This window comes from Anomaloglossus baeobatrachus, chromosome 11, assembly GCF_048569485.1.
Source record: "Anomaloglossus baeobatrachus isolate aAnoBae1 chromosome 11, aAnoBae1.hap1, whole genome shotgun sequence".
Taxonomy (NCBI): domain Eukaryota; kingdom Metazoa; phylum Chordata; class Amphibia; order Anura; family Aromobatidae; genus Anomaloglossus; species Anomaloglossus baeobatrachus.
The window spans coordinates 105,051,861-105,077,926 of NC_134363.1; the positions used below are offsets into that span (position 1 = coordinate 105,051,861).

General features: G+C 52.2%; 1 protein-coding gene across 2 annotated transcripts in view; it reads left to right on the top strand.

The window, feature by feature from the left end:
- Positions 1–279: 279 nt before the first annotated feature.
- The window catches only part of C2CD2L (C2CD2 like), a 44,100-nt gene continuing 18,313 nt past the window's right edge, over positions 280–26,066 (top strand). For both annotated transcript variants that reach the window (XM_075328664.1, XM_075328665.1), the window contains exons 1-6: positions 280–657; positions 7,176–7,271; positions 16,692–16,811; positions 18,220–18,327; positions 18,416–18,526; positions 18,600–18,702. In XM_075328664.1, coding sequence (XP_075184779.1) covers positions 409–657; positions 7,176–7,271; positions 16,692–16,811; positions 18,220–18,327; positions 18,416–18,526; positions 18,600–18,702 — 787 coding nt within the window. In that variant the 5' untranslated portion in view covers positions 280–408. The remainder of the gene's footprint in view (positions 658–7,175; positions 7,272–16,691; positions 16,812–18,219; positions 18,328–18,415; positions 18,527–18,599; positions 18,703–26,066) is intronic.

The following is a 26,066-nucleotide window of genomic DNA, read 5'->3' on the forward strand; positions in this document are numbered from 1 at the left end:
AGCCACCAGCTGTCTGCTTTATCTTGGCTGGGTATCAAATTTGGGTCGACCCCACGCCATTTTTTTAACATTATTTATTTAATCATTTCAAAAAAGCTGTGTGGGGTACATCGTATACACTGCCAAGATAACGTACACGGCTCATCACTGCATTCTAGTCCGCTCCGCACAATACAGGCTACATTACTGACTGTCACTGCAGAGGGCGGACTCCCTCTCATCACTGCATTCTGCTGTCAACCTTTCTCCTGCCACACGTGACCCATCCGCCAGTCACGTGGTCCAGCGGAGGGGCGTGGTGTCAGAGGACCCGTGCCGGGTGTTACAGTGGGGCTCAGGTGCCTCCCGGTCATGGTCACTGCCGTGTCCTGAGCTCCGCCTGCCGCTGGTGTTTGCGGTCGGAGTAGGATGGACGGGAATCCGGGCTCGGAGGATGTGCTGCCCGCGGGGACACAGCTGGGCTTCGCCGCTCTGCTGCTCCTGTTCGCGGCCTCTCTGCTGACAGTGTTGGCCTGGTTACTGCAGGTGACGCGCTGCTCCCGAGCTCAGCCCGGAGCCCGCGGCCTCCTCCAGGCGCTGTGCGGCTTCCCCTCCATACGGGACAGCTGGAGCAGAGCCTGGGCACAGGCGCTCAACCGGGAGGCGCTGAGGAGCCGGGTAAGTGGCGGCCAGAGCACAGTGACGGGGGAGGGGGACCCGGCACTGCTTGTACCGGGGGGAGGGGCAGGGCTGATTATTGTGCCCGGTCTATGGGGTCCTCGGGAATCTAATCTGTACTCGGGGTGAGGGTCTGTGGCCGGGCTGCCCCGTGTATGGATCTGATGATGGGGTCCTGCGCTCTGTACTCGGGGTGAGGGTCTCTGGCCGGGCTGCCCCGTGTATGGATCTGATGATGGTGTCCTGTGCTCTGTACTCGGGGTGAGGGTCTCTGGCCGGGCTGCCCCGTGTATGTATCTGATGATGGGGTCCTGCGCTCTGTACTCGGGGTGAGGGTCTCTGGCCGGGCTGCCCCGTGTATGTATCTGATGATGGGGTCCTGCGCTCTGTACTCGGGGTGAGGGTCTGTGGCCGGGCTGCCCCGTGTATGTATCTGATGATGGGTCCTGCGCTCTGTACTCGGGGTGAGGGTCTCTGGCCGGGCTGCCCCGTGTATGTATCTGATGATGGGGTCCTGCGCTCTGTACTCGGGGTGAGGGGGTCTCTGGCCGGGCTGCCCCGTGTATGGATCTGATGATGGGTCCTGCGCTCTGTACTCGGGGTGAGGGTCTCTGGCCGGGCTGCCCTGTGTATGTATCTGATGATGGGGTCCTGCGCTCTGTACTCGGGGTGAGGGTCTGTGGCCGGGCTGCCCCGTGTATGGATCTGATGATGGGTCCTGCGCTCTGTACTCGGGGTGAGGGTCTCTGGCCGGGCTGCCCGTGTATGTATCTGATGATGGGGTCCTGCGCTCTGTACTCGGGGTGAGGGTCTGTGGCCGGGCTGCCCCGTGTATGGATCTGATGATGGGGTCCTGCGCTCTGTACTCGGGGTGAGGGTCTCTGGCCGGGCTGCCCCGTGTATGGATCTGATGATGGGGTCCTGCGCTCTGTACTCGGGGTGAGGGTCTCTGGCCGGGCTGCCTCGTGTATGTATCTGATGATGGGGTCCTCGGAATCTAATCTGTACTCGGGGTGAGGGTCTCTGGCCGGGCTGCCCCGTGTATGTATCTGATGATGGGGTCCTGCGCTCTGTACTCGGGGTGAGGGTCTGTGGCCGGGCTGCCCCGTGTATGGATCTGATGATGGGGTCCTGCGCTCTGTACTCGGGGTGAGGGTCTCTGGCCGGGCTGCCCCGTGTATGTATCTGATGATGGGGACCTGCGCTCTGTACTCGGGGTGAGGGTCTGTGGCCGGGCTGCCCCGTGTATGTATCTGATGATGGGGACCTGCGCTCTGTACTCGGGGTGAGGGTCTGTGGCCGGGCTGCCCCGTGTATGTATCTGATGATGGGTCCTGTGCTCTGTACTGGGGGTGAGGGTCTGTGGCCGGGCTGCCCCGTGTATGTATCTGATGATGGGGTCCTGTGCTCTGTACTCGGGGTGAGGGTCTGTGGCCGGGCTGCCCCGTGTATGGATCTGATGATGGGGTCCTGCGCTCTGTACTCGGGGTGAGGGTCTCTGGCCGGGCTGCCCCGTGTATGTATCTGATGATGGGTCCTGCGCTCTGTACTCGGGGTGAGGGTCTGTGGCCGGGCTGCCCCGTGTATGTATCTGATGATGGGGTCCTGCGCTCTATACTCGGGGTGAGGGTCTGTGGCCGGGCTGCCCCGTGTATGGATCTGATGATGGGGTCCTGCGCTCTGTACTCGGGGTGAGGGTCTCTGGCCGGGCTGCCCCGTGTATGGATCTGATGATAGGGTCCTGCGCTCTGTACTCGGGGTGAGGGTCTCTGGCCGGGCTGCCCCGTGTATGGATCTGATGATGGGGTCCTGCGCTCTGTACTCGGGGTGAGGGTCTGTGGCCGGGCTGCCCCGTGTATGGATCTGATGATGGGTCCTGCGCTCTGTACTCGGGGTGAGGGTCTCTGGCCGGGCTGCCCCGTGTATGGATCTGATGATGGGTCCTGCGCTCTGTACTCGGGGTGAGGGTCTGTGGCCGGGCTGCCCCGTGTATGTATCTGATGATGGGGACCTGCGCTCTGTACTCGGGGTGAGGGTCTGTGGCCGGGCTGCCCCGTGTATGTATCTGATGATGGGGTCCTGCGCTCTGTACTCGGGGTGAGGGTCTGTGGCCAGGCTGCCCCGTGTATGGATCTGATGATGGGGTCCTGCGCTCTGTACTCGGGGTGAGGGTCTCTGGCCGGGCTGCCCCGTGTATGGATCTGATGATGGGGTCCTGCGCTCTGTACTGGGGGTGAGGGTCTCTGGCCGGGCTGCCCCGTGTATGTATCTGATGATGGGGTCCTGCGCTCTGTACTCGGGGTGAGGGTCTGTGGCCGGGCTGCCCCGTGTATGTATCTAATGATGGGTCCTGCGCTCTGTACTCGGGGTGAGGGTCTGTGGCCGGGCTGCCCCGTGTATGTATCTGATGATGGGTCCTGTGCTCTGTACTCGGGGTGAGGGTCTGTGGCCGGGCTGCCTCGTGTATGTATCTGATGATGGGGACCTGCGCTCTGTACTCGGGGTGAGGGTCTCTGGCCGGGCTGCCTCGTGTATGTATCTGATGATGGGGTCCTGCGCTCTGTACTCGGGGTGAGGGTCTCTGGCCGGGCTGCCCCGTGTATGGATCTGATGATGGGGACCTGCGCTCTGTACTCGGGGTGAGGGTCTCTGGCCGGGCTGCCCCGTGTATGTATCTGATGATGGGGACCTGCGCTCTGTACTCGGGGTGAGGGTCTCTGGCCGGGCTGCCCCGTGTATGGATCTGATGATGGGGTCCTGCGCTCTGTACTCGGGGTGAGGGTCTGTGGCCGGGCTGCCCCGTGTATGTATCTGATGATGGGGTCCTGCGCTCTGTACTCGGGGTGAGGGTCTCTGGCCGGGCTGCCCCGTGTATGTATCTGATGATGGGTCCTGTGCTCTGTACTCGGGGTGAGGGTCTGTGGCCGGGCTGCCCCGTGTATGTATCTGATGATGGGTCCTGCGCTCTGTACTCGGGGTGAGGGTCTGTGGCCGGGCTGCCCCGTGTATGTATCTGATGATGGGTCCTGTGCTCTGTACTCGGGGTGAGGGTCTGTGGCCGGGCTGCCTCGTGTATGTATCTGATGATGGGGACCTGCGCTCTGTACTCGGGGTGAGGGTCTCTGGCCGGGCTGCCCCGTGTATGGATCTGATGATGGGGTCCTGCGCTCTGTACTGGGGGTGAGGGGCTCTGGTCGCTGACGGTGAGATGCGGAGCGGTCATATCGGACATTCTGCAGGAAAGTTTGGGTTTTGTTTTCATTTCCTTCTCCTAAGCCCTCGGGGGTCTGTGATGGTCACTGAACCACTAATGTTACAAATCTTTCTCTGTGAGACGGAGCCGTCCCCAGAGCTGCCGCTTCTTGCCCTTGTGGCCGGTAATTCGGGGTCTTAATGCTTTGTGCGGTGGTGATTATCTCCGTACCAGACTCCGTCCTATAATCCCATTTATTTGGAATCTACAGAAGTCTTTCCCTGGTCGGCAAATTCCTGTTCACTGGCTTTTAGTAATTTTTTTTTTTTTTTACCAGCTTTGCACTTACCTTGGGCTGATCGCCGTCTGTGTTTGTCACCTAGGACAGTCTATGGTATAGTTCACATCACATATATCTTTATTGTTTCTCTCCCCTGTTATTTGCTCTGTCAGGTGCCGCCTCCAGTAACTGGACCATATACATCACCTGCCCCTCCCCCTCTTTCCTCTACTTGCAGAACTGTTTTGTTAAGCAAATAAAACGGCCAGGTTTTCCCAGTTTTGACTACGATTTCTTGGTGTTGGAAACTTTTCTAACACCCTGTTTGGACGCACAGAGCAATTACGAGTCTTTACCAGACACAATAATTATTCCAGTAGCAGCAGTGTCTTTGACAGTTGAGGTTAGGCTGCTTTCACACTACATTTTTTTTTAACATGCGTCATGAACGGTTTTTTAGCGCAAAAACGGATCCAGTGCAAATGCGTTTTCATTTCAATGCATTGCAATGGACTCGCGTCAACATGCGTTTCTGTGCGGTATACTGAGGATCCAGCGAGTTGCAGTTTTTTAACTTTTTTCAAAAACGCTACTTGTAATGTTTTTGAGCTGCGTCCAAATACTGCAAATTGCTGGATCCTGACTTTACTGCACGCAAACGCATGTGAACGCTGGCATGCTGATAGCCAGGATCCTGCTTGCTCTACTGAGCATGCTCAGAAACCAGCCTGGTGTGATCAGTCTCTGTCCCCCTCCCTCTGTCCCCCTCCCTCTGTCCCCCTCCCTCTGTCCCCCTCCCTCTGTCCCCCTCCCTCTGTCCCCCTCCCTCTGTCCCCCTCCCTCTGTCCCCCTCCCTCTGTCCCCCTCCCGCTGTCCCCCTCCCTCTGTCCCCCTCCCTCTGTCCCCCTCCCTCTGTCCCCCTCCCGCTGTCCCCCTCCCGCTGTCCCCCTCCCGCTGTCCCCCTCCCGCTGTCCCCCTCCCGCTGTCCCCCTCCCGCTGTCCCCCTCCCGCTGTCCCCCTCCCGCTGTCCCCCTCCCGCTGTCCCCCTCCCGCTGTCCCCCTCCCGCTGTCCCCCTCCCGCTGTCCCCCTCCCGCTGTCCCCCTCCCGCTGTCCCCCTCCCTCTGTCCCCCTCCCTCTGTCCCCCTCCCTCTGTCCCCCTCCCTCTGTCCCCCTCCCTCTGTCCCCCTCCCTCTGTCCCCCTCCCTCTGTCCCCCTCCCTCTGTCCCCCTCCCTCGAGCAACGGACGCTCATAACCAAGGTAAATATCGGGTAACCAAGCAAAGCGCTTCTTAGTTACCTGATGTTTACCTTGATTACGTGTGCAGGGAGCAGGCAGCCTGGCTCCTAGCAGCTGCGGACGCTCGTAACCAAGGTAAATATGGGGTATTCAAGCAAAGCACTTCACTTAGGCTGCTTTCACACCTCCGGTTTCTGCAATGCGGCACAATCCGGCACTTTGCAGGAAAATCGCAACCGTTTTTTTTTTGCTGCCGGTTGCGTTTTTTCTGCACAGACTTTAATTAGTGCCGCATTGTGCCGCAAGGCCTTGCGTTCCATCCGGTTTTTGCCGCATGCGGCAGATTTAGCCGATGCGGCGGCCGGATGGAACGTTGCCTGGCACGTTTTTTCGTGCGGCAAAAAAACCCGCATCGCGCCGCATTCGGCCGATGCGGCGCATTTTTCAATGCATGCCTATGGCGGCTGGATGCGGCGCGATGCGGCAATAACCGCATCCGGCCGCCGCATGCGTTTTTTGCTACTGCGCATGCTCAGTAGCGTGCCGCAAGCGGCAAAAACCGGACGGGCCGCATGGGAAAAACGTATGCAAAGGATGCGGTGTTTTCACCGCATCCGTTGCATAGCTTGCACAGCCGGATTGAGCCGCAGAGCTCAAGCCGGATGTGTGAAAGCAGCCTTAGTTACCCGATTTTTACCTTGGTTACGAGCCTCGGCAGCTGTCAGATGCCGTCTCCCAGTCTCACGTTCAGTTCCTCTCACTCCCGATCACATGACTCCAATGCCCGCCCATAAACTCCAAGTGACAGGATCCTGCAAAATAACACTTGCGTTTGCATGCGATTTTCTTTGCAAAAACAGGATCCGCTTTTGCAGCAAAAAAAAGTTCATGACGCATGCTAAAAAAATTAGTGTGAAAGCAGCCTTATCTGGTCTGAATCCACAGGTGTGTGCTCGCTGTGTGTCACACTGTGTCTGCAGTCTTGTGAGTCCTCTCATCACTCGCACTGTCCACTGTGAGGATCCTCTGGTGTCTCAGCCGGGAACAGCGGTCATGTGGCCACAAGTGTGAGAAATATGTCTCTATATCTCTGGACAGAACGGGCACTGCCTCGCTTAATGCCAGTGTGAGTGTTTCTGCCACCCTCAAGTGAGATTCTGTATATCACTCACTCGTGGCCATATAACCACGGATCCCGACAGCAGAGAATCCTCACTGTGCACGTGATGTGAGGAATCACAACAGTGCCGTCACATAGTGACAGTGACTGCAGACATTTGCATTTAGACCAGACAACGCCTTAAGGAAATCTCTTTCAGATACAGTGAAAACTGCCACATTAATTTATCAATTGTTCAGTATCGCGGCTTAAAGGGGCATTCCCAGAAACAACTTACATTATCCTGACCTCTGGGACCCCAGTAACGCCAAGATCTGTCCTGGAGAGAGGAGAACCTCCGCCCCATTCATTGTCTATGGGACTGCCAGGGAGAGCTGAGTGGTGCTCTGGCTTCTTCTGTCAGTGGGTGGAGCGGAGGCTGTGTATGAGCGCTTTTGCTCCATTCAGGAGTGGCCTGCAGAAACCCAATATCCCCCCCCCCCTCCCCTCCCAACTATGAACAAGCTACTTGGATAGGGGGACAAGTGGATTTTTTAGGGGGAATAACTCTTCAACTACAGCATTTTTGCTGTGAAATCTGCAGTCACAATATCTGATGTAGTTGTAAAGTCTTCCATTAGCCGTGAGTTTTCCTCTGCTGTTACTCCTCGTTTATTTACCAATCTGTTATTTTTCTTTCTTCCTCAGAGTTCTGTGCAGATGATGTTTGAGGAGAACATCACCCTCCAACCCCATGTGCACATCAGTCATGTGTCGTGTACGAGGCAATCTGACAGCACTATGGTAAGGACGCGCTCCGTGTAGGTGACATCAGCCGGATGTTGTGCGTATGATGCTGCGTTTCATTGTCTTGTCTGTGGCTGACCGTTCCTCCAGAAGTCCACGTAATGCCACGTACAGCAGAATGATGGAAGAAGCCCCCACCATCTGCTGAGGGTCCATGCTGTATCTCTGATATCTGGTGCTAGAAATCAGTGCATTACACTGCCACATTGTGCTGTGGTTACTGCTATAATAATGCCACCAGGTGTGTGCTGCCCAGTGGCAGGCCTGTGAGCTGTGTAGAAGGTGCACTTACCTGGAGAATCCACTAGTAAACGTATGTATCTGTTTAAAGGGACCCTGTTAGATTAGGCTATCCTTGATTTTAATTTGTTTCTGCTGAATCTGCTTGATTGACAGGTCTCTTCCTATGTGGGTTAAAAAAAATAAAATTAAAAAAAAAATATATATATATATATATATATATATATATATATATATATATATATATATATATATATATATATATATATATATATATATATATATACATATATATATATATATAATTGGTGACCGATCAATCTAGCAGGCAGGGGGAGCCATTAGGGTATATTGTCCCTCTGTGACTGGTCATTTTGGTCACTTTGTCCTTGGCCCCGTTTGAGTGTATTTTGTCTGAAACTCTGCGGCATTTCAGAATAAAACAGAGATTTGTGATAACTGAGCCCCTCTCTGTCATTCTTACTTTCCTCTTTCTTTGCGGTATCTGGAGATCAGTGCTGCAGGATAACCGGCTGATTCTGATGCCTACAACTACTTGCTTTATGTATGTGCATGATAATATATAAATTCAGTCCAGAAATATTTGTCAGTGACCGAATCTTCGTGATTTCAGCTCTGCAGGACATTATTTTCCAATTAAAATGAAACAACTGCGATGGAATGAAGTGGAGACTTTCAGGTTTAATTAAAGGGGTTGAACAAAATGATCCTGTGAAACGTTTAGGAATTACAATTATTTTTCTAAAAATCCTCCTCATGTCACGGGCTCAAAAGTAATTAGACAAATTTACTTGAATAATGAATAAAATGTTCATATCTAATACTTTGTAGAGAATCCTCTGCAGGCAATGGTGGCCTGCAGTCTGGAAGCCATGGGCGTCACCATCGCTGGGTTTCCTCCTTTGTGATGCTTTGTCACCTTCACTGCTGCTGACTTCAGTTGTTGCTTGTTTGTGGGTCTTACGTTTTGTCTATTTCATGTGAAATACAGCTCTGAAATATTTCTGCAGATAAATGTACCTATACAGTGGAACTTTGGTTTACGAGAACAGTCCGTTCTGGGAGTATGCTTGTAAACCAAGTTACTTGTCTAGCAAAGCAAAATTTCCCATAAGAAATAATAGAAGCTCAGACAATTCATTCCACAACTTGTGCAATGTCCCCTATTGTGCCATTCCACACACGCACACACACTACGCTCACCTTACCCTCCGTTCCCTCGCTGGCCTCCTGGTTCTTGTAGTCCGCAGGTATGTGTATCCGGTAACCATCGCGACGATGCAGGAGCTTCCGCTGTCAGCGTCAACATCATACGCAAGAGCCACTTGCCTCTGATTGGTCAGCGCACTGCCTTGAAAAGTGCTGACAGCAGAAGTTCCTCCATCGTTGAGATGGTTACCCGATACACATTCTGTACCTGCGGACTACAAGAACCAGGAGGCCGCCGAGGGAACGGAATGGAAGGTAAGGTGAGCATAATGTGTGTGTTTGTGTGGACTGCAAGAGCGGGTTACAACGCGGTGAAAGTACGGAATCGCAAGTGTGTTCGGTGAGTATTTCCTTGTACAGCAAAGATTGCTGGTAAACTGAGTTACAAATTTACAGCAAGCTTTGCTCGTATAGCGAAATACTCATACACAAAGTTACTCGTAAACTGAGGTTCCACTGTATATTTGTGTCATTAACAAATAGATTGAAAGTCAGGTGTAGAAAATCCCTTGACTTTGTCTATTATGCCCAACGTTCAGGCTCTGGTAATAACTATGATTTTCTCTGACGCCTCATTGGGGGACACAGGACCATGGGTGTTATGCTGCCTATCCATAGGAGGACACTAAGTAGATGCAAAAGCATAGCTCCTCCTCTGCAGTATACACCCCCTGGCCGGGCCAGGCAACCTCAGTTTTAGCTTAGTGTCTGTAGGAGGCACTTCCTTTCAAGGTTTGTTAATTTTTGAGGGCGACTGTTTCCTTTTGGGACCGATCACCCACTACCATCAACGGGCGGGAACGTGGAGTGTCGCCTCCACGTACCCCCTCCTGCAACGCTGGATCCTGGGCTGGACGACGGGTACCACAGACACCGATTTTCCAAAGCCCAGGGTAGAGGCCTGTGCCCCTATAGCCCAATTCCTCAGCCCCTCTTTGCAGGCTCTGAGTTGAATATGGCACCAATTCCTCAGCCCCTCTGCAGGCTCTGAGTTGAATATGGCACCGGTGTGACCGGACACAGCAAGCTGAGTCTGCTATTTTCACTGCCTGGACTGAAGCAGTGTTTTAAGGTGAGATACCCCCTGACTGGTTTCCCAGACAAAGGGAGAAAAGACGCTGCAGGGAAGGCTCCCAGGACATTTACAGTATTTATTATGAGAAAGTCCCTTGCTGAGTGCAAGGAGGAGAGCCCCAAGGATCCTGCACACAGTGTTAACTTTTCTCTAGCTTGCTGGCTGGAGGAAGGGGGAAGTCACTCCTGTTTGCATAAAGTCCTGCAGATAATTTCCTGGTGGCAGGGGGAGGGCCCAGGGCTCAGGGACTCACGCTGTTTATTTGCTCTAGCAGAAAAGCCGGCTGATAACCCCAGTGACAAGCTGTGTGCTGACTGGAGGGAGAGGGAGGAAAACTATCAGAAGCTCCCTTCCCACCGTTTTTTACTACCCACAGCAGGGGGGGGGCACAATGACTTAATCTTCGTGCTCTTTTAGCGCTAAGCCCCCCCCCCCACGGCCGCGATAAGCCCCTCCCCCCCGGAAAGCATGCGAAGATCTCCATAGAGCTTAATCCTTCCTGAGGACAGGGCCATCGGCTGATTCTGGTGAGGTGCTTGCTTCAATTGTAGCTCTGCTGAGCATTGCTCCCCCTCCTGGCATACTCCTATTAGGAACATCCAGAATTCTAAGGGCACTAAGAGTGCTAAGGCCCACATAGTCTATTATTCAGCCTGCACTGCCTGCCACGCTGAGCTGCCACGTAAACACACCTCTTCTCTCTGTGAGTCCTGTGCCCCTATAGCCCCCCAAGACCACCCTGCCACCACCGCTGCAACCGTCAGCCCAGAGCCTAGGGCTCCCGGCCCACCGGAATGGGCACAGTTTCTGTCCCAATCCATGGAAAAATTGTCACAGAACCTGGTGCTGGCTATGCAATGTCGTCCTCCACACCCTTCTGGGTCCCTGGACGGAACGCAGCCTGAGGATACCCCTATGGAGGATCCTTCTGAGGTAATCCGGGCACATGCTTCACCGGTTGCAAGGATCAGAAAAAGAGCACACGGCCGTGTGTCTCCAGCGGGCTCTCCCTCGGGAGCACACAGGGCAGGCTCTCCCACACGCTCCACGGCTTCTGAAGAGCTGGAGCTGGAGGAGGGAGAATGCTGTTTATACCAAGAGGAATCCTTGGTTTCAGCCTCCCCAGATGATCAAACTGCAATAGACTCCCTTATAGCAGCAATCAACCAAACTCTGCATGTGGAGGATCCCCCATCCACTACCACTGACCATGCAGTCTCCTTTTAAGAGGGCAAGGAAACCCCAATAGGTTTTCGCTGATCACCCAGAGTTTCAGGATATCCTCACAAAGCAAAGGGAGAAGCCTGACAGGCGCTTCGGTAACCGAAAACTCATGGAGTCCCGGTACCCTTTTGCCTCACCTGCCCCTAAGGGCTGGGCCGATCCGCCCTCGGTCGACCCCCCCCCGGTCTCCCGCCTTACCACAAAGACGCTCCTGTCTTAACCCGATGGTTCCTCCATCAAGGACCCGACAGACACAGGTGGAGCACCTCGCCCGCTCTGCTTTTGAGGCTGCGGGTTCCTCCCTCTCGCCCTCCTTTGCCGCTGTGTGGGTCGCAAAGGCGATCTCGGTCTGGGCAGAATCCCTTAACACTTCGCTTGAGGAATCCCAGTTCACTCATACCTTTACAGAGGTAACAGCTCAAATTGCCGCTGCGGCGGAGTACCTCATGCAGGCCTCCATGGACGCTGCTGCCTGCACAGCGTTTGCCACCTCAAATACCATAGCCATCCGTAGAGCTCTCTGGTTCCAACAATGGCGAGCGGACTCTGCCTCCAAGAAGTCTCTCACGGGCCTTCCCTTTTTTCCAGACCGATTGTTTGGCGAACGTCTGGACAAGCTCATTTCTGATGCCACGGGAGGAAAGGGTACCTCCCTCCCCCAGCTGAAGTCCAGGACGTCCTTCACCAAACGTCCACAGTCCTCGTTACGCTCCTTTCGGAACTCATTTGGTTGGTCGACATCCCGTGCTGTCCCCGCCACCAGCCGCGGACTACGCAGGGACCGACCTTCTCAGCTCTCCCCGAAACCCACTTCGTCATGGCAGCCTAGACCGAAACAGGACTAGGGAGACTCTGCCACGACGTTTTCCCCCCTCATGACTCCTTCGGCCCCCCCAAAGACTCGAAAACGACGAATCCACTCGCTCCAAACAGCAGGAGGGATAATACCTGTCCCAGATGACGAGAAATTCGGGTTTTTTTTTATTCCAACCTCTTTGTGGTCCCCAAAAAGGATGGGTCAGTTCGACCCATCCTGGACCTCAAACACCTAAACAAACATGAGCACGTACGGAGATTCAGAATGGAGTCCCTAAGGTCTATTATTGCATCCATGGTCGAAGGGGAATTTCTCGCCTCCATAGACATCAAGGACGCGTACCTACACATACCCATCGCCCCAGATCACCAAAAGTTCCTCCGCTTCGCAATTCAGGACTCCCACTTTCAATTCGTAGCTCTACCCTTCGGCCTTGCCACCGCACCAAGGGTCTTCACCAAAGTCATGGCGGTCGCCATGAGCGTCCTTCACGCCAGGGGAGTAGTCGTTCTCCGTTACTTGGCCGACCTCCTCATCAATGCCCCCTCCTTCTGCGACTGCTCAACCAGCGTACAGATCACTGTGGACACCCTATCCCGCTTAGGGTGGCTAGTGAATCTGGACAAATCATCCCCGATCCCATCACGATCCATCACCTTCCTGGGCATGTCCCTGGACACCCGTCGGGGCATGATCTATCTCCCCCTGGACAAGGCGATCGCTCTTCAACGAGCGGTACGCTGCCTTCTACGTCCTCCGTCTCGCTCCATTCGATTCAGCATGAAAGTGCTCGGCAGGATGGTGGCAGCTATGGAAGCAGTACCCTTTGCTCAACTGCACCTCTGCCCACTGCAGCTAGCCCTTCTAGCGGCCTGGGACAAGAGCCCCTTCTCCCTGGACAGACATCTTCACCTGACGCCTTCAGTCAGGTACGCACTCCGCTGGTGGTTTCGGTCCTCATCCCTATCGACTGGGAGATCTTTTCTCCCAGTGAACTGGCTGGTCGTGACTACGGACGCCAGCCTCCTAGGCTGGGGAGCAGTGTACCGGCACCACACTGCTCAAGGACGTTGGACGCCCCAGGAGTCTTTCCTACCCATAAACATCCTGGAACTTCGCGCGATCTTCCTCGCGCTCATTGCGTTCTGCCCTCTGCTAGCGGGTCGTCAGATTCGAGTCCAATCGGACAATGCGACAGCTGTAGCCTATATCAATCGGCAGGGGGGCACCCGCAGCAAAGTGGCTTATCTCGAGGCCCACAAGATCCTCAGCTGGGCCGAATCGTCGGGATCAGTGATATCAGCGGTATACATACCGGGGGTAGAGAACTGGGCAGCAGACTTTCTAAGTCGCCAAGGCCTGGCCGCCGGAGAATGGTCTCTCCACCCAGATGTGTTTCTACACATCTGCACTCGCTGGGGCACACCAGACGTGGACCTAATGGCCTCAAGATTGAATGCAAAGGTACCCGCGTTCATAGCCAGGTCACGCGGCCCGCAGTCAATCGGCGCGGATGCTCTAGTCTGCTCCTGGCACCACTTCCGCCTGCCTTGCATATTTCCACCTCTACCCCTGCTGCCGCAGGTAATCAGGAAGATCAAGGCAGAGGGAGTCCCGGTGATACTGATAGCACCGGACTGGCCCAGGCGCGCCTGGTATGCCAAATTTAGTACAAATGCTCACAGACGCACCGTGGCACCTTCCAGACATCCCAGACTTGCTGACCCAAGGGCCCATTTCCCATTAGAACTCCAGAGCCCTGAAGCTGACGGCATGGCCATTGAGACCTGGGTATTAACAAGAGCGGGATTCTCCCCCGCGGTTATTTCCACCATGATCAGCGCCCGAAAGCCTGCTTCATCCCGCATTTACCACTGTACGTGGAAAATCTTCCTTTCATGGTGCAGGGAAACTAACGTCCAGCCTATGCCTCTGGCCATCCCCAGAATTCTCGACTTTCTACAGTCTGGCTTGCAAGCAGGGTTGGCTCTCAGTTCCCTTTTAAAGGGCAGGTCTCGGCGCTCTCAATCTTTTACCAATGCCGCCTGGCTCAAAAAACGCAAGTCAAGACCTTCCTCCAGGGCGTTTCCCATCTAGTTCCCCCGTACAAACGGCCGCTGGAACCATGGGATCTCAACCTTGTTCTGGACGGTCTCCAGAGGTCTCCCTTTGAACCCCTCAAGGAATCCTCCCTTGCTCTTCTGTCCTGGAAGGTAACATTCCTGGTGGCAATTACGTCCATCAGACAGGTTTCGGAGCTAGCAGCACTCTCTTGCCGCAAGCCTTTTCTGATCTTTCACCAGGACAAGGTGGTTCTGCGCCCCCTTCCGGATTTCCTTCCAAAGGTTCTTACCCCGTTTCATTTGAACGAGGACATTGTTCTGCCTTCCTTTTGTCCACACCCGGTTCATAGGGTGGAAAGGTCTCTGCATTCGTTAGACCTAGTCAGAGCTCTCAGATATTACATATTCAGGACAGCCCCTTTAGGAAAACGGACTCTTTGTTCGTCATTCCTGAGGGGCCTAAGAAGGGACAGGCAGCTTCAAAGGCGACTCGGGCTCGCTGGATTCGCTCTGCGATCCAGGAAGTCTACCGCTTGCAACTCAAGCCCATTCCTAGTGGGCTGCGGGCTCATTCCACGTGAGCAGTTGGCGCTTCGTGGGCCATTCGGCATCAGGCTTCAGTGGAACAGGTGTGTAAGGCTGCGACCTGGTCTAGCCTACATACGTTTTCAAAGCATTACAGAGTCCATACCCAGGTTTCAACTGAGGCAAATCTGGGTAGGAAAATTCTGCAAACTGCAGTAGAGCACCTCTCTCAGTAGGCGCTCCAGGCTGTCTGGGACTGGTTCCTAGTCCTTGGGTTGTGTTGTCTTCTTTTATGTTTCCCACCCATGGACTGCTTTAGGACGTCCCATGGTCCTGTGTCCCCCTATGAGGCGTCAGAGAAAAACGGATTTTTGTGTACTCACCGTAAAATCGTTTTCTCTTAGCCATCATTGGGGGACACAGCACCCACCCTGTTGCCCTGTTGGGCCTTGGTTCTCTCAGTACCTTATTTGGTTATGACTCTCTTTCTCATGTTCTTCTGTTGAGAAGTTTTTACTGTTTTTTTTCTCCTACTGCTTGTGTACTAAAACTGAGCTTGCCTGGCCCGGCCAGGGGGTGTATACTGCAGAGGAGGAGCTATGCATTTGCATCTACTTAGTGTCCTCCTATGGATAGGCAGCATAACACCCATGGTCCTGTGTCCCGCAATGATGGCTAAGAGAACGATTTTACGGTGAGTACACAAAAATCCGTTTATTGCACATTCACAAATATTAAAATCTGCGTTATGTCTATTATAGCAGTAGATGTTTAATGTAAATGGTTGGGCTCTATTGTCCAGTTCACTGCAGAACGTATTTCAAGCCTCACGTGTCCATTGCAGAGTGTAGGCTGTGACCAGACTCAGGAGTTTGACCATGGTCTTTATCTACTACATAACTGACTACATTCAGCCATGGTAAAGATGACCTGTGAATGTATTAGGGCTCATGCGCATGTAACTGCTGAATATTCTGCAGCGATTTGACAGCACATGTGCGCTTCAAATTGCTGCAGAAAGACTGCGTAATGAATGCATTATTTTTGTTAAAAAAAAGCTGATTTCCTGCACTCTGGCTGCTGCCCCCACCATAGACAGAGCGGGAGCTGCATCCAGAACACACAAATAATTGACATGCTGCTTTTATGAACGCCCGGATTTGGGTCAAAATTTTAGCAACCAAATCGCTGCGTTCATAAAAGCATTGTGCGCACGTATCATGCACAATCTACATAGATTGTGCTGGGAACGCAGGACGCATGCATTTACACTGCAGTGCAATACACAGCGTAAATGCATGCAATTACGCAACGTGCGCATGAGCCCTTAAACTAGCCACATCATGGGACGACGGCTGCAGACCGGAGTACAATGTACTGTTTGCTATTGAGATAACAACTTGTACAATTTAGGTTATAATTTTGTGATGAGACTAAGGGGAGTTACCAGACTCTGCATGAGGTTGACCAATCATAAGCCAGCAGCAATGTACAGGGGAATAAATGAACATGTACCCACCGACTCTTAACGCAGGTTTGTCAGTGTGAGACGTATGACTGCGTGGGCTTACTTCAGAGCTGTGTGTGATTACAAAGTGCTGGGAGTAGAGCAGCGATTATGAACACCTTCAGCTTTCATCTCACAGCAGTCAGTGTGGGTGGAGGGGCGGAGCTGGCAGCACTGCTGTAATGATATCTCACTCATCTCTGCTCTATTCCTGGCACTTTGTAGCCACACACAGCTCTGCAGTAAGACCGGTGAGAGGAGCAGACTGTCCTTGCATGTCTTTCACAGGAGAGAACGTCTGCTCAAACATGGGAATGTGTTGTTTTTCTTTTTTTTTTTTTTTTTTTTTTTTTTCCCTCTGTGCGACACCTCATGCTTATGATTGGTCAATGTCACATACAGGGGAAGAAATACTCCCACCCCTCCACCACCCTGAGACAAATCTCTTAACACCTGCTTGGTCTGGTCTGGAAGACCCAAGTTGTCTTTAAGGATAGAAATTAATTGAGGACAATAGAGGCCACAAATAATCCATACTTGAAGAATGCTTTGCAAGCCACTGGCCACACAATTTCGGGAACCCAATTTAATATTGTAGTGTGCAGACATGGGGCATGACTAGTATGTGGCCCTCGAAGGGCAAAGGTTGCATTTAAAGACTTCTTGGATTCACCCACTACTAAAATAGTAAGTAGCCATATGGTGTGTTTGCTCAGTCTTTTCTTTCCTCTTGCAGGTGTTCCTCTGTCATCTCTCTGCGGACACTGTGCGGTTTCCCGTGTCTGTCACTCAGGAGTCCCCGGCCGCGGTGTCCTGTGATACTTACCAGGTCTCCGTCACCATACAGAGTGCACAGGTGATGGTGGTTATAGTATTGGTAAAGAGCTGGGAGAAATGGCTGCTTCAGTTTTTTGTTAATTTTATTTTTAATGGCCAATGTACGACTGTACAATCACAGTATCGGGGAGAATGAAGGACCAGGGACATGTATCGTGTCTGCTCGGACCGCACCATGCCGGCTTAGTAAAGTTCCTTGTTGCATATTCCTGGTGCTAGGAAAGCGGTGAGCCGGATTGTCTTCTAATGGCTCCGCTGCTGTTTATTTCAGAGGCCGGGTATCATTAGCCATAGGCACAAAAGGTAGCGAGGGATGTATAATGGGCACCAGCCGCACTATATATCATAAGTTACAAATACCACGTTTATTAGTTTTGAGGAGTATTTGTAGCCAATAAGAGTCGGTAATTTACAGTAATACAATCTTCTACTGACTTGGGATACCCAATCTAAGAATTTTAAAAATTGAACGTTCTTTACTACCCATATATTACTGACAGGTCCAGTGCTGGGGCCATTGTCAGTCCGGAGAACAGGACCCCAAAGAGAGCGGAGATGGTGTGACCCTCCACTGTATTATCTGCAGCAGTGACTGCCCAGACCCGCTTTACCTGAGCAATGGGGTCCGCGATTCTGATTATCCTGTACACTGTATCATATGTACTTTTAATGTGACTGGAATATGACAGTGTGCAGACATGAGAGGTCTATGTATGTATAACATGAGATTATACCAGCCGCATATTATCCGGTGTATATACCACCTGATGTCTTTGCACATAGATTATCACATCCAGTATATGACAGTGATATATGATATACTCACTTCGCATGTCATGTTCTATACATATTTGTAATATATTGCACTTTGTACACAACATCAGATATTGCACCAGCCGCGTATTATCCAGTATATAACCCAGGATGTCCGTTTACAAAGTATGGGACATCCAGTATACAGAGCCATATAAGATTATATATACTGTGACTATGCACCTGATGTGATGAGAGATTCTGCAGTCACATATTTACCATGCACATATTATTCTATAGAGTTTTATGTAATTAGTATTTGAGTCTTCCACTCAGCCCTGATGTTAGTCCTTGTTTGGGGGCCCGGTTAAAATCGAATTTGTGATTCTACCCAAAATCTTTGAAAAGGCATCTGGCTGCCCCCCTACTGTGCGCTATATATCTGTATGTGCAGCACACAGTGGAAGTGCAGCTAATAACAGTGCTGTCGCCAACCAGTGATGACACAACTAACAGCAGCACTAAAGCCAAATGGAGACCAGGGCGGGGACGCTTGACCCAGGGGGCATAGGTAACAGTTTGGTTTCTTAATGGCTACTGCTGCTAATGTCCTACCATTATATAATGGATATTATATCCTGTATAAATGCTATGTACTTCTCGGCCATTTCCAGATAGAAGTCCGGTTACAGGAGCTGCAGCAGGCTGGCCTCCTGGTGTCGTGGAGTTTTAAAGATCGCCCTGATATGTTACTCCATGTTGTACCCAAGCACTCGCATCAGGTAAGTGCTGGAGAGTCTTATTCTTTCTCTACTTTTAAGTCCGGATCTATTGTAGGTCCCAATAATTTTTGGAGACTTGTATCTGCAGAGCCGAGAAGGAGGTGCTGAACTGTGCACAGTACAAGATCTAGTACAAAGCACATTTCTCACAGCAGAGCCGGCCATGATGTTCAACCTGAAAGCTCATGATGGCAGCATGGTAAGTCACCTACTCCTCCTCTCTGGTGTAGTCTTTCAGCTCCTCACCTTACACACCTATCTGTGCCGTGTAGGGCATCTGTGACCGTCTCATGCAGGGATCCCCCACCAGAACGGACGGCTTGAAGATTCTTGTTCGACAGCTGCAACTTCGGGATGTGCTTCTGCCATATTCAGGTTGGTTACGTTTATTTTTTTGTGTGATTCATGGCTATTTTACCACTCCATTTTGATTGGCGCTTATCAGACTCTATAAAGCAAAGTGGGGTCCCTAGTGAACCCCATTACCTACAGGCATATGGAGGTTGTTCGCTCTAGGGGAGGATATCCCCATGTATACATACCCAACCCAGTAGCTCATGAAGGTTGTGCAGATTTCAGGGTGTTTTAGGCTGTGTTCACACAGGGCATTTTTTAGCTACGGATTTGCCTTGGTTTTATGCAAATCCATGGTAATAAAATGCTGCTTTTTACAGTTCCAGCAAAGTCTGAGATTTCTGAAACCTCATGCACACACAAGTCACCTCCAGGATTTTTCCCTGACGGTTTTGTGAACCACCTCAGGTTTTGCTGCGTCATGAAAAGAATGAACATGTCAATTCTTTTCAGCGCATTTGCCATGGTTTTTCACCCAAGTGACGGGTGGATTCACAGATACCCGGTTAGACCCGCTGATCCAGGGTTAATAAAAAAAACCCGGTTAGGCCCGGAATTGATCCAGAGTATCTGGCCAGCACTTAAAAATGGTGGTGGGGATAGGTGGATTGGAGCAGGCACGCTATATTTACCGAATCACCGGCGCGGCTGTACGCTCCCACGGCTCCTCCACTTCACCACTCATTACATATTCACTGCTTTCATCTGTGATTGGTTGCAGTCAGACGTGCCCTCAGCTTCTCACAGCAACCAATCACAGACCTGGTCTGCAGGTCTATACAGAGAATGAGTGAACCGCGCATTCAGCGTTGACCTCACTCAGGCTATTAACATACACAGGTATCGCCAGCTGTGACTGGGAATCACCTGAGTGAAGTGACCGCTGATAGTGCGGCTCATTCATTCTCTGGAGCTCACAGCGGGCAGTCTTTTTCTATGGCCGCTCACTGTGATCTTCACATGTAGCAAAGCTGAATCGTCGTGGGACATCGTGTAGATTACGTGAGACCTGCAGGGGTGTGATTATGGGGTTAAAGTGGTGAAAGGGGGCTTTTTGCATTTTATTTCAAATAAAGGATTTTTTCGGTGTTTGTTTTCCTTTTCACGTATTGCAGATTGGTGATGGGGATGTCTCATAGACTCCTACCAATGTAGGTCTTAGGGCAAGCACGCACTTTGCGTTCTCCTACTTGCAGTTCTAAACGCCCGTTTTGAGCTTAATTGATTTGACCGAAGTTGCCTTTTTCAGAACTTTAGCGCTGAAAACGCATGCGTATTTACCTCGTTTAAGATGTGTTTTCAGCGCTTTTTGCATGCTTTTTCATCTGCGTTTTGAACATCAATACACTGCTAAATAAAGTTTAAGCAGTCAAACAATGAAAAAAGAAAAAAAAAACGGGACAAATCTATATTAATGGAAAAAATAATGAAAATAGATATATTTCATAAAATTATAGTGGTAATATACATTTTATCACTAAAATATCAATAAATGGATATTTTTCTTAAATTAAATTGTCGGATTATGTGTGTGTGTAAAGGGACATATGAAATCATCATTTCTTTTTCGCTCCTAATTGGGAGACCCAGACAGTGGGTGTATAGCTACTGCCTCTGGAGGCCGCACAAAGAACTACACTTAAAAGTGTAAGGCCCCTCCCCTTCTGGCTATACACCCTCCCGTAGGAGTACGGATTCCTCAGTTTTAGCTTTGTGCGCAGGAGGTCAGACACGCACGCATAGCTCCATTGTTTTTAGTCAGCAGCAGCTGCTGACTATGTCGGATGGAAGAAAAGAGGGCCCATACAGGGCTCCCAGCATGCTCCCTTCTCACCCCACTGTATGTCGGAGGTGTTTGTAAGGTTGAGGTACCCATTGCGGGTACGGCGGCTGGAGCCCACATGCTGATTCCTTCCCCATCCCTTTTTACAGGGCTCTGGGTGAAGTGGGATTTACTGGTCTCCAGGCACTGAGACCGTGCTCCATCTACAGCCCCTGGAGAAGATGCTGGATGGAGCGGAGTACATCAGGGACATGGCCCTGCTTCCTCAAGGTACTCTGTGTCCCCGTGCATTTGGCGCTCACACCGCAGCATGCTGGGTGTTGTAGTGCGCCGGGGACATCAGCGCTGCGGCGCTTGTGCCATAGCCTCATTCAGCTTCGCTGAAGCAGGCACACTTTTGGGAAAAGGTCGCGCCGGCCGCTGGGACTGCGGCGCGGCTGGCACTTGTGGTGCGCCGGGGACTTCAGCGCGGGCCGCGCTTTTACGGCGGCCGCGCTGATAACTCGAGTCCCCGGCTTTTGCGGCCTATTTCCGTTCGTTCCCGCCCCCGGACCTGCCAGTCAGGAGAGGGGCGGGACGCTGGTCAGTGCATCAGCGCTGAGGGCTGGAGTCGTTTTTACATACTCCAGCCCTCACAATAGGCACAGAGGGGACACTGTTTCCCGCACTTTTGTTTGGGAACTCCCACGGACCGCCCCTCTCCACAGACGCCGGCAGCCATTCCTGCTGACACGCTGAGCTGCAGAGGGGAGCCGGGGAGACCCAGACAAGGAATTCTGCGCCTCTTACCCGCTATTCAGCGGGCGGTAAGCAGCCCTTTGGGCTCACCCCCTCTTGTGCCAGTAGTAATCTTAGTATTTTGTTCCTGCAAATACTTTGTACTGCATAGCGCTTGTCGCCCTTTGGCTATAGACTCTCTCACATTGCAGAGAGCCAACAGCATGTCGTCCGCAAAACGCAAGGGTGCCAAGGCACAGACATTATATGCTTCCTGTACCGCATGTGGGACTTTTCTACCGGCAGGCTCCACTGACCCCCATTGTGTGCAGTGCTCGGCCCCTGCGGCGCTTGCACAGTCGGGACCTCTGCTGGACGTGACCCAGGGTGTACCACCTGTGAATGCTGTCCAGGTGACAGGAACTGAGTTTACAGCTTTTGCTGACAGAATGTCTCTCACTATGTCACAAATTCTTGACGCATTGCGAGCTAGGCCTGTACTTCAGGCCACGGACACTGTGCAATCATTGCCCCCTGGTCCCCCTCAGCTGAATTACCTCCAAGCTCCGGGACGGGCACATACACCTCAGGGTGAAGACTCTGACTCGGACGATGGCCCCAGGCAACCTAAGCGGGCTCGCTATGAGGGGCCTTCACATTCATCTCAATGGTCAGGATCCCAGCGAGATGAATCTATGGGTGATGAAGCGGACGTCACTGATCAGGATTCTGATCCTGGGACCGCTCTCAATCTAGATACACCAGATGGTGACGCCATAGTTAATGATCTTATAGCGTCCATCAATAAGATGTTAAATATTTCCCCACCAGCTCCTCCTGTAGAGGAGTCAGCTTCGCAGCACGAGAAAATCCATTTCAGATATCCTAAGCGTACATTAAGCACTTTTCTGGACCACGCTGACTTTAGAGACGCAATCCAGAAACCCCACGCTTATCCGGAAAGGCGTTTTTCTAAACGGCTTAAAGATACACGCTATCCTTTTCCCCCTGAGGTGGTCAAGGGTTGGACCCAGTGTCCAAAAGTGGATCCTCCAATTTCCAGGCTTGCAGCTAGATCCTTGGTTGCAGTTGAAGATGGAGCGGCACTTAAAGATGCCACTGACAGGCAGATGGAGCTCTGGCTGAAATCCATCTATGAAGCGATTGGAGCGTCGTTAGCGCCATCTTTTGCTGCCGTATGGGCACTCCAAGCTATCTCAGCCGGGCTTGTGCAAGTCGACTCAGTCACACGTGCATTTGCCCCGCAGGTAGCACCATTGACCTCGCAAATGTCGGCATTCGCGTCGTACGCGATTAATGCTGTTCTTGACGCTACAAGCCGCACGGCAGTGGCGTCAGCCAACTCCGTTGTTTTGCGTAGGGCCCTGTGGTTGAGACATTGGAAAGCAGATTCTCATTCCAAGAAGTGCTTAACCAATTTGCCTTTTTCTCGTGACCGATTGTTTGGAGAGCGTTTGGATGAAATCATCAAACACTCCAAGGGTAAGGACTCATCCTTACCGCAACACAGACAAAACAAACCCCAACAGAGGAAGGGTCAGTCTGGTTATCGGTCCTTTCGAGGACCGGGCAGGTCCCAATTCGCCTCGTCAAAAAAGACTCAAAAAGACCAGAGACGCTCAGATTCTTGGAGGTCTCAGTCACGCCCAAAAAGGACAGCCGGAGGAACCGTTGCCAAGACGGCGTCCTCCTGACTTGCAGTCTCCGATTCCCACACCCTCGGTCGGTGGGAGGCTTTCCCACTTTGGCGACATTTGGCTGTCACGCGTCAAAGACCGTTGGGTGAGGGATATTCTGTCTCACGGGTACAGGATAGAGTTCAGTTCTCGTCCGCCAACTCGTTTCTTCACAACTTCTCCACCACCAGACCGAGCCGATGCTCTGTTGCAGGCGGTGGCCGCTCTAAAGGCGGAAGGAGTGGTGATCTCCGTCCCTCTTCAGGAACAAGGTCACGGTTTTTACTCCAATCTGTTTGTAGTCCCAAAAAAGGACGGATCGTATCGACCCGTCCTGGATCTAAAGTTGCTCAACAGACACGTAAAAGTCAGGAGGTTCCGGATGGAATCCCTACGCTCCGTCATAGCCTCAATGTCTCAAGGAGATTTTCTAGCATCAATAGATATCAAAGATGCGTATCTCCACGTGCCGATTTCGCCAGAGCATCAGCGTTTCCTACGCTTCGTCATACACGACGAACACCTGCAGTTCGTAGCGTTACCTTTCGGTCTGGCAACAGCCCCCCGGGTCTTCACCAAGGTCATGGCAGCAGTAGTAGCTGTTCTGCACTCGCAGGGCCACTCGGTCATCCCGTATCTAGACGACCTGCTTATAAAGGCACCCTCTCAAGAGGCATGCCAACACAGTCTGAAGGTGGCACTAGACACTCTCCAGAGTTTCGGGTGGATTATCAACTTTCCAAAGTCGCATCTCATCCCGACCCAATCTCTGACTTATCTTGGCATGGAGTTTCATACTCTCTCAGCGATAGTGAAGCTTCCACTGGACAAGCAGTGTTCGCTAAGGACAGGAGTGCAATCTCTCCTTCAGAGCCAGTCGCACTCACTGAGGCGCCTCATGCATTTCCTAGGAAAGATGGTAGCAGCAATGGAGGCGGTCCCGTTCGCGCAGTTTCATCTGCGCCCTCTACAATGGGACATTCTCCGCCAATGGGACGGGAAGTCGACGTCCCTCGACAGGACTGTCTCCCTCTCTCAGACTGCCAAGGACTCTCTGCGTTGGTGGCTTCTCCCCACCTCATTGTCACAGGGAAAGTCGTTCCTTCCTCCGTCCTGGGCAGTGGTCACGACGGATGCGAGCCTATCAGGGTGGGGAGCGGTGTTTCTCCACCACAGGGCTCAGGGGACGTGGACTCAGGAAGAGTCCACCCTGCAGATCAATGTTCTGGAAATCAGAGCAATCTACCTTGCTCTGCGAGCCTTCCAACAATGGCTGGAAGGCAAGCAGATTCGGATTCAGTCGGATAATTCCACGGCGGTGGCGTACATCAACCACCAAGGGGGAACACGCAGTCGCCAAGCCTTTCAGGAAGTCCGGCGGATTTTGACGTGGGTGGAAAGCAAAGCGTCCACCATATCCGCAGTTCACATCCCAGGCGTGGAAAACTGGGAAGCAGACTTTCTCAGTCGCCAGGGCATGGACGCAGGAGAATGGTCCCTTCACCCGGACGTGTTTCAGCAGATCTGTTGCCGCTGGGGGACGCCGGACGTCGATCTGATGGCGTCACGGCACAACAACAAGGTCCCAGTTTTCATGGCACGGTCTCACGATCACCGAGCGCTGGCGGCAGACGCCTTGGTTCAGGATTGGTCGCAATTCCGACTCCCCTATGTGTTCCCACCTCTAGCATTGTTACCCAGAGTTCTCCGGAAAATCAGGTCCGACTGCCATCGAGCCATTCTCGTCGCTCCAGACTGGCCAAGAAGGTCGTGGTACCCGGATCTGTGGCATCTCACGGTAGGCCAACCGTGGGCACTACCAGACCGTCCAGATTTGCTGTCTCAAGGGCCGTTTTTCCATCTGAATTCTGCGGCCCTGAACCTGACTGTGTGGCCATTGAGTCCTGGATCCTAGCGGCCTCCGGTTTATCTCATGAAGTTGTTGCCACAATGAGACAGGCTAGAAAACCATCCTCAGCTAAGATCTATCACAGGACGTGGAAGATATTCTTAGCTTGGTGCTTGGCTCAAGGGTTTTCTCCCTGGCCATTTGCATTGCCAATTTTTCTTTCCTTCCTGCAGTCTGGGTTGGAAAAAGGTTTGTCGCTTAGCTCTCTTAAGGGTCAAGTCTCCGCGCTATCCGTATTCTTTCAGAAGCGCTTGGCACGACTTTCTAAAGTACGCACGTTTCTCCAAGGAGTTTGTCATATCGTTCCTCCTTACAGACGGCCATTGGAACCCTGGGATCTGAACAAGGTTCTCATTGCTCTCCAGAAGCCGCCTTTCGAGCCTTTGAAAGAGGTTTCCCTTTCTCGGCTTTCACAAAAAGTAGTTTTTCTTGTGGCGGTCACGTCTCTTCGAAGAGTGTCCGAGCTAGCGGCGTTATCTTGCAAATCTCCCTTCCTGGTGTTTCACCAAGACAAGGTAGTACTGCGTCCAATTCCAGAGTTTTCTCCCAAGGTGGTTTCTTCCTTTCATCTCAATCAGGATATCACTTTGCCATCTTTGTGTCCGCATCCAGTTCACCAATTTGAAAAAGGTTTACATCTGTTGGACCTGGTGAGAGCACTCAGGATTTACATTTCTCGCACGGCGTCTCTACGCCGTTCTGATGCGCTCTTTGTCCTAGTCGCTGGTCAGCATAAGGGATCGCAAGCTTCCAAATCCACCCTGGCGCGGTGGATCAAGGAACCAATTCTTCACACATACCGTTCTGCTGGGCTTCCGATTCCATCTGGACTGAAGGCCCATTCTACCAGAGCCGTTGGTGCGTCCTGGGCATTGCGGCATCAGGCTACGGCTCAGCAGGTGTGCCAGGCGGCTACCTGGTCGAGTCTGCACACGTTTACCAAACACTATCAAGTGCATACCTACGCTTCGGCAGATGCCAGCCTAGGTAGACAGGTCCTTCAGGCGGCGGTGGCCCACCTGTAGGAAAGGGCTGTCTGACAGCCCGTTCATGTGGTATCTTTTTACCCACCCAGGGACTGCTTTTGGACGTCCCACTGTCTGGGTCTCCCAATTAGGAGCGAAAAAGAAGAAGGGAATTTTGTTTACTTACCGTAAATTCCTTTTCTTCTAGCTCCAATTGGGAGACCCAGCACCCGCCCTATTTGTTCTTAGGGTTTCGTTTTTCGGGTGCACTTGTTGTTCATGTTGTTTCTTAAGTTCTCCGATCTTGTTATCGG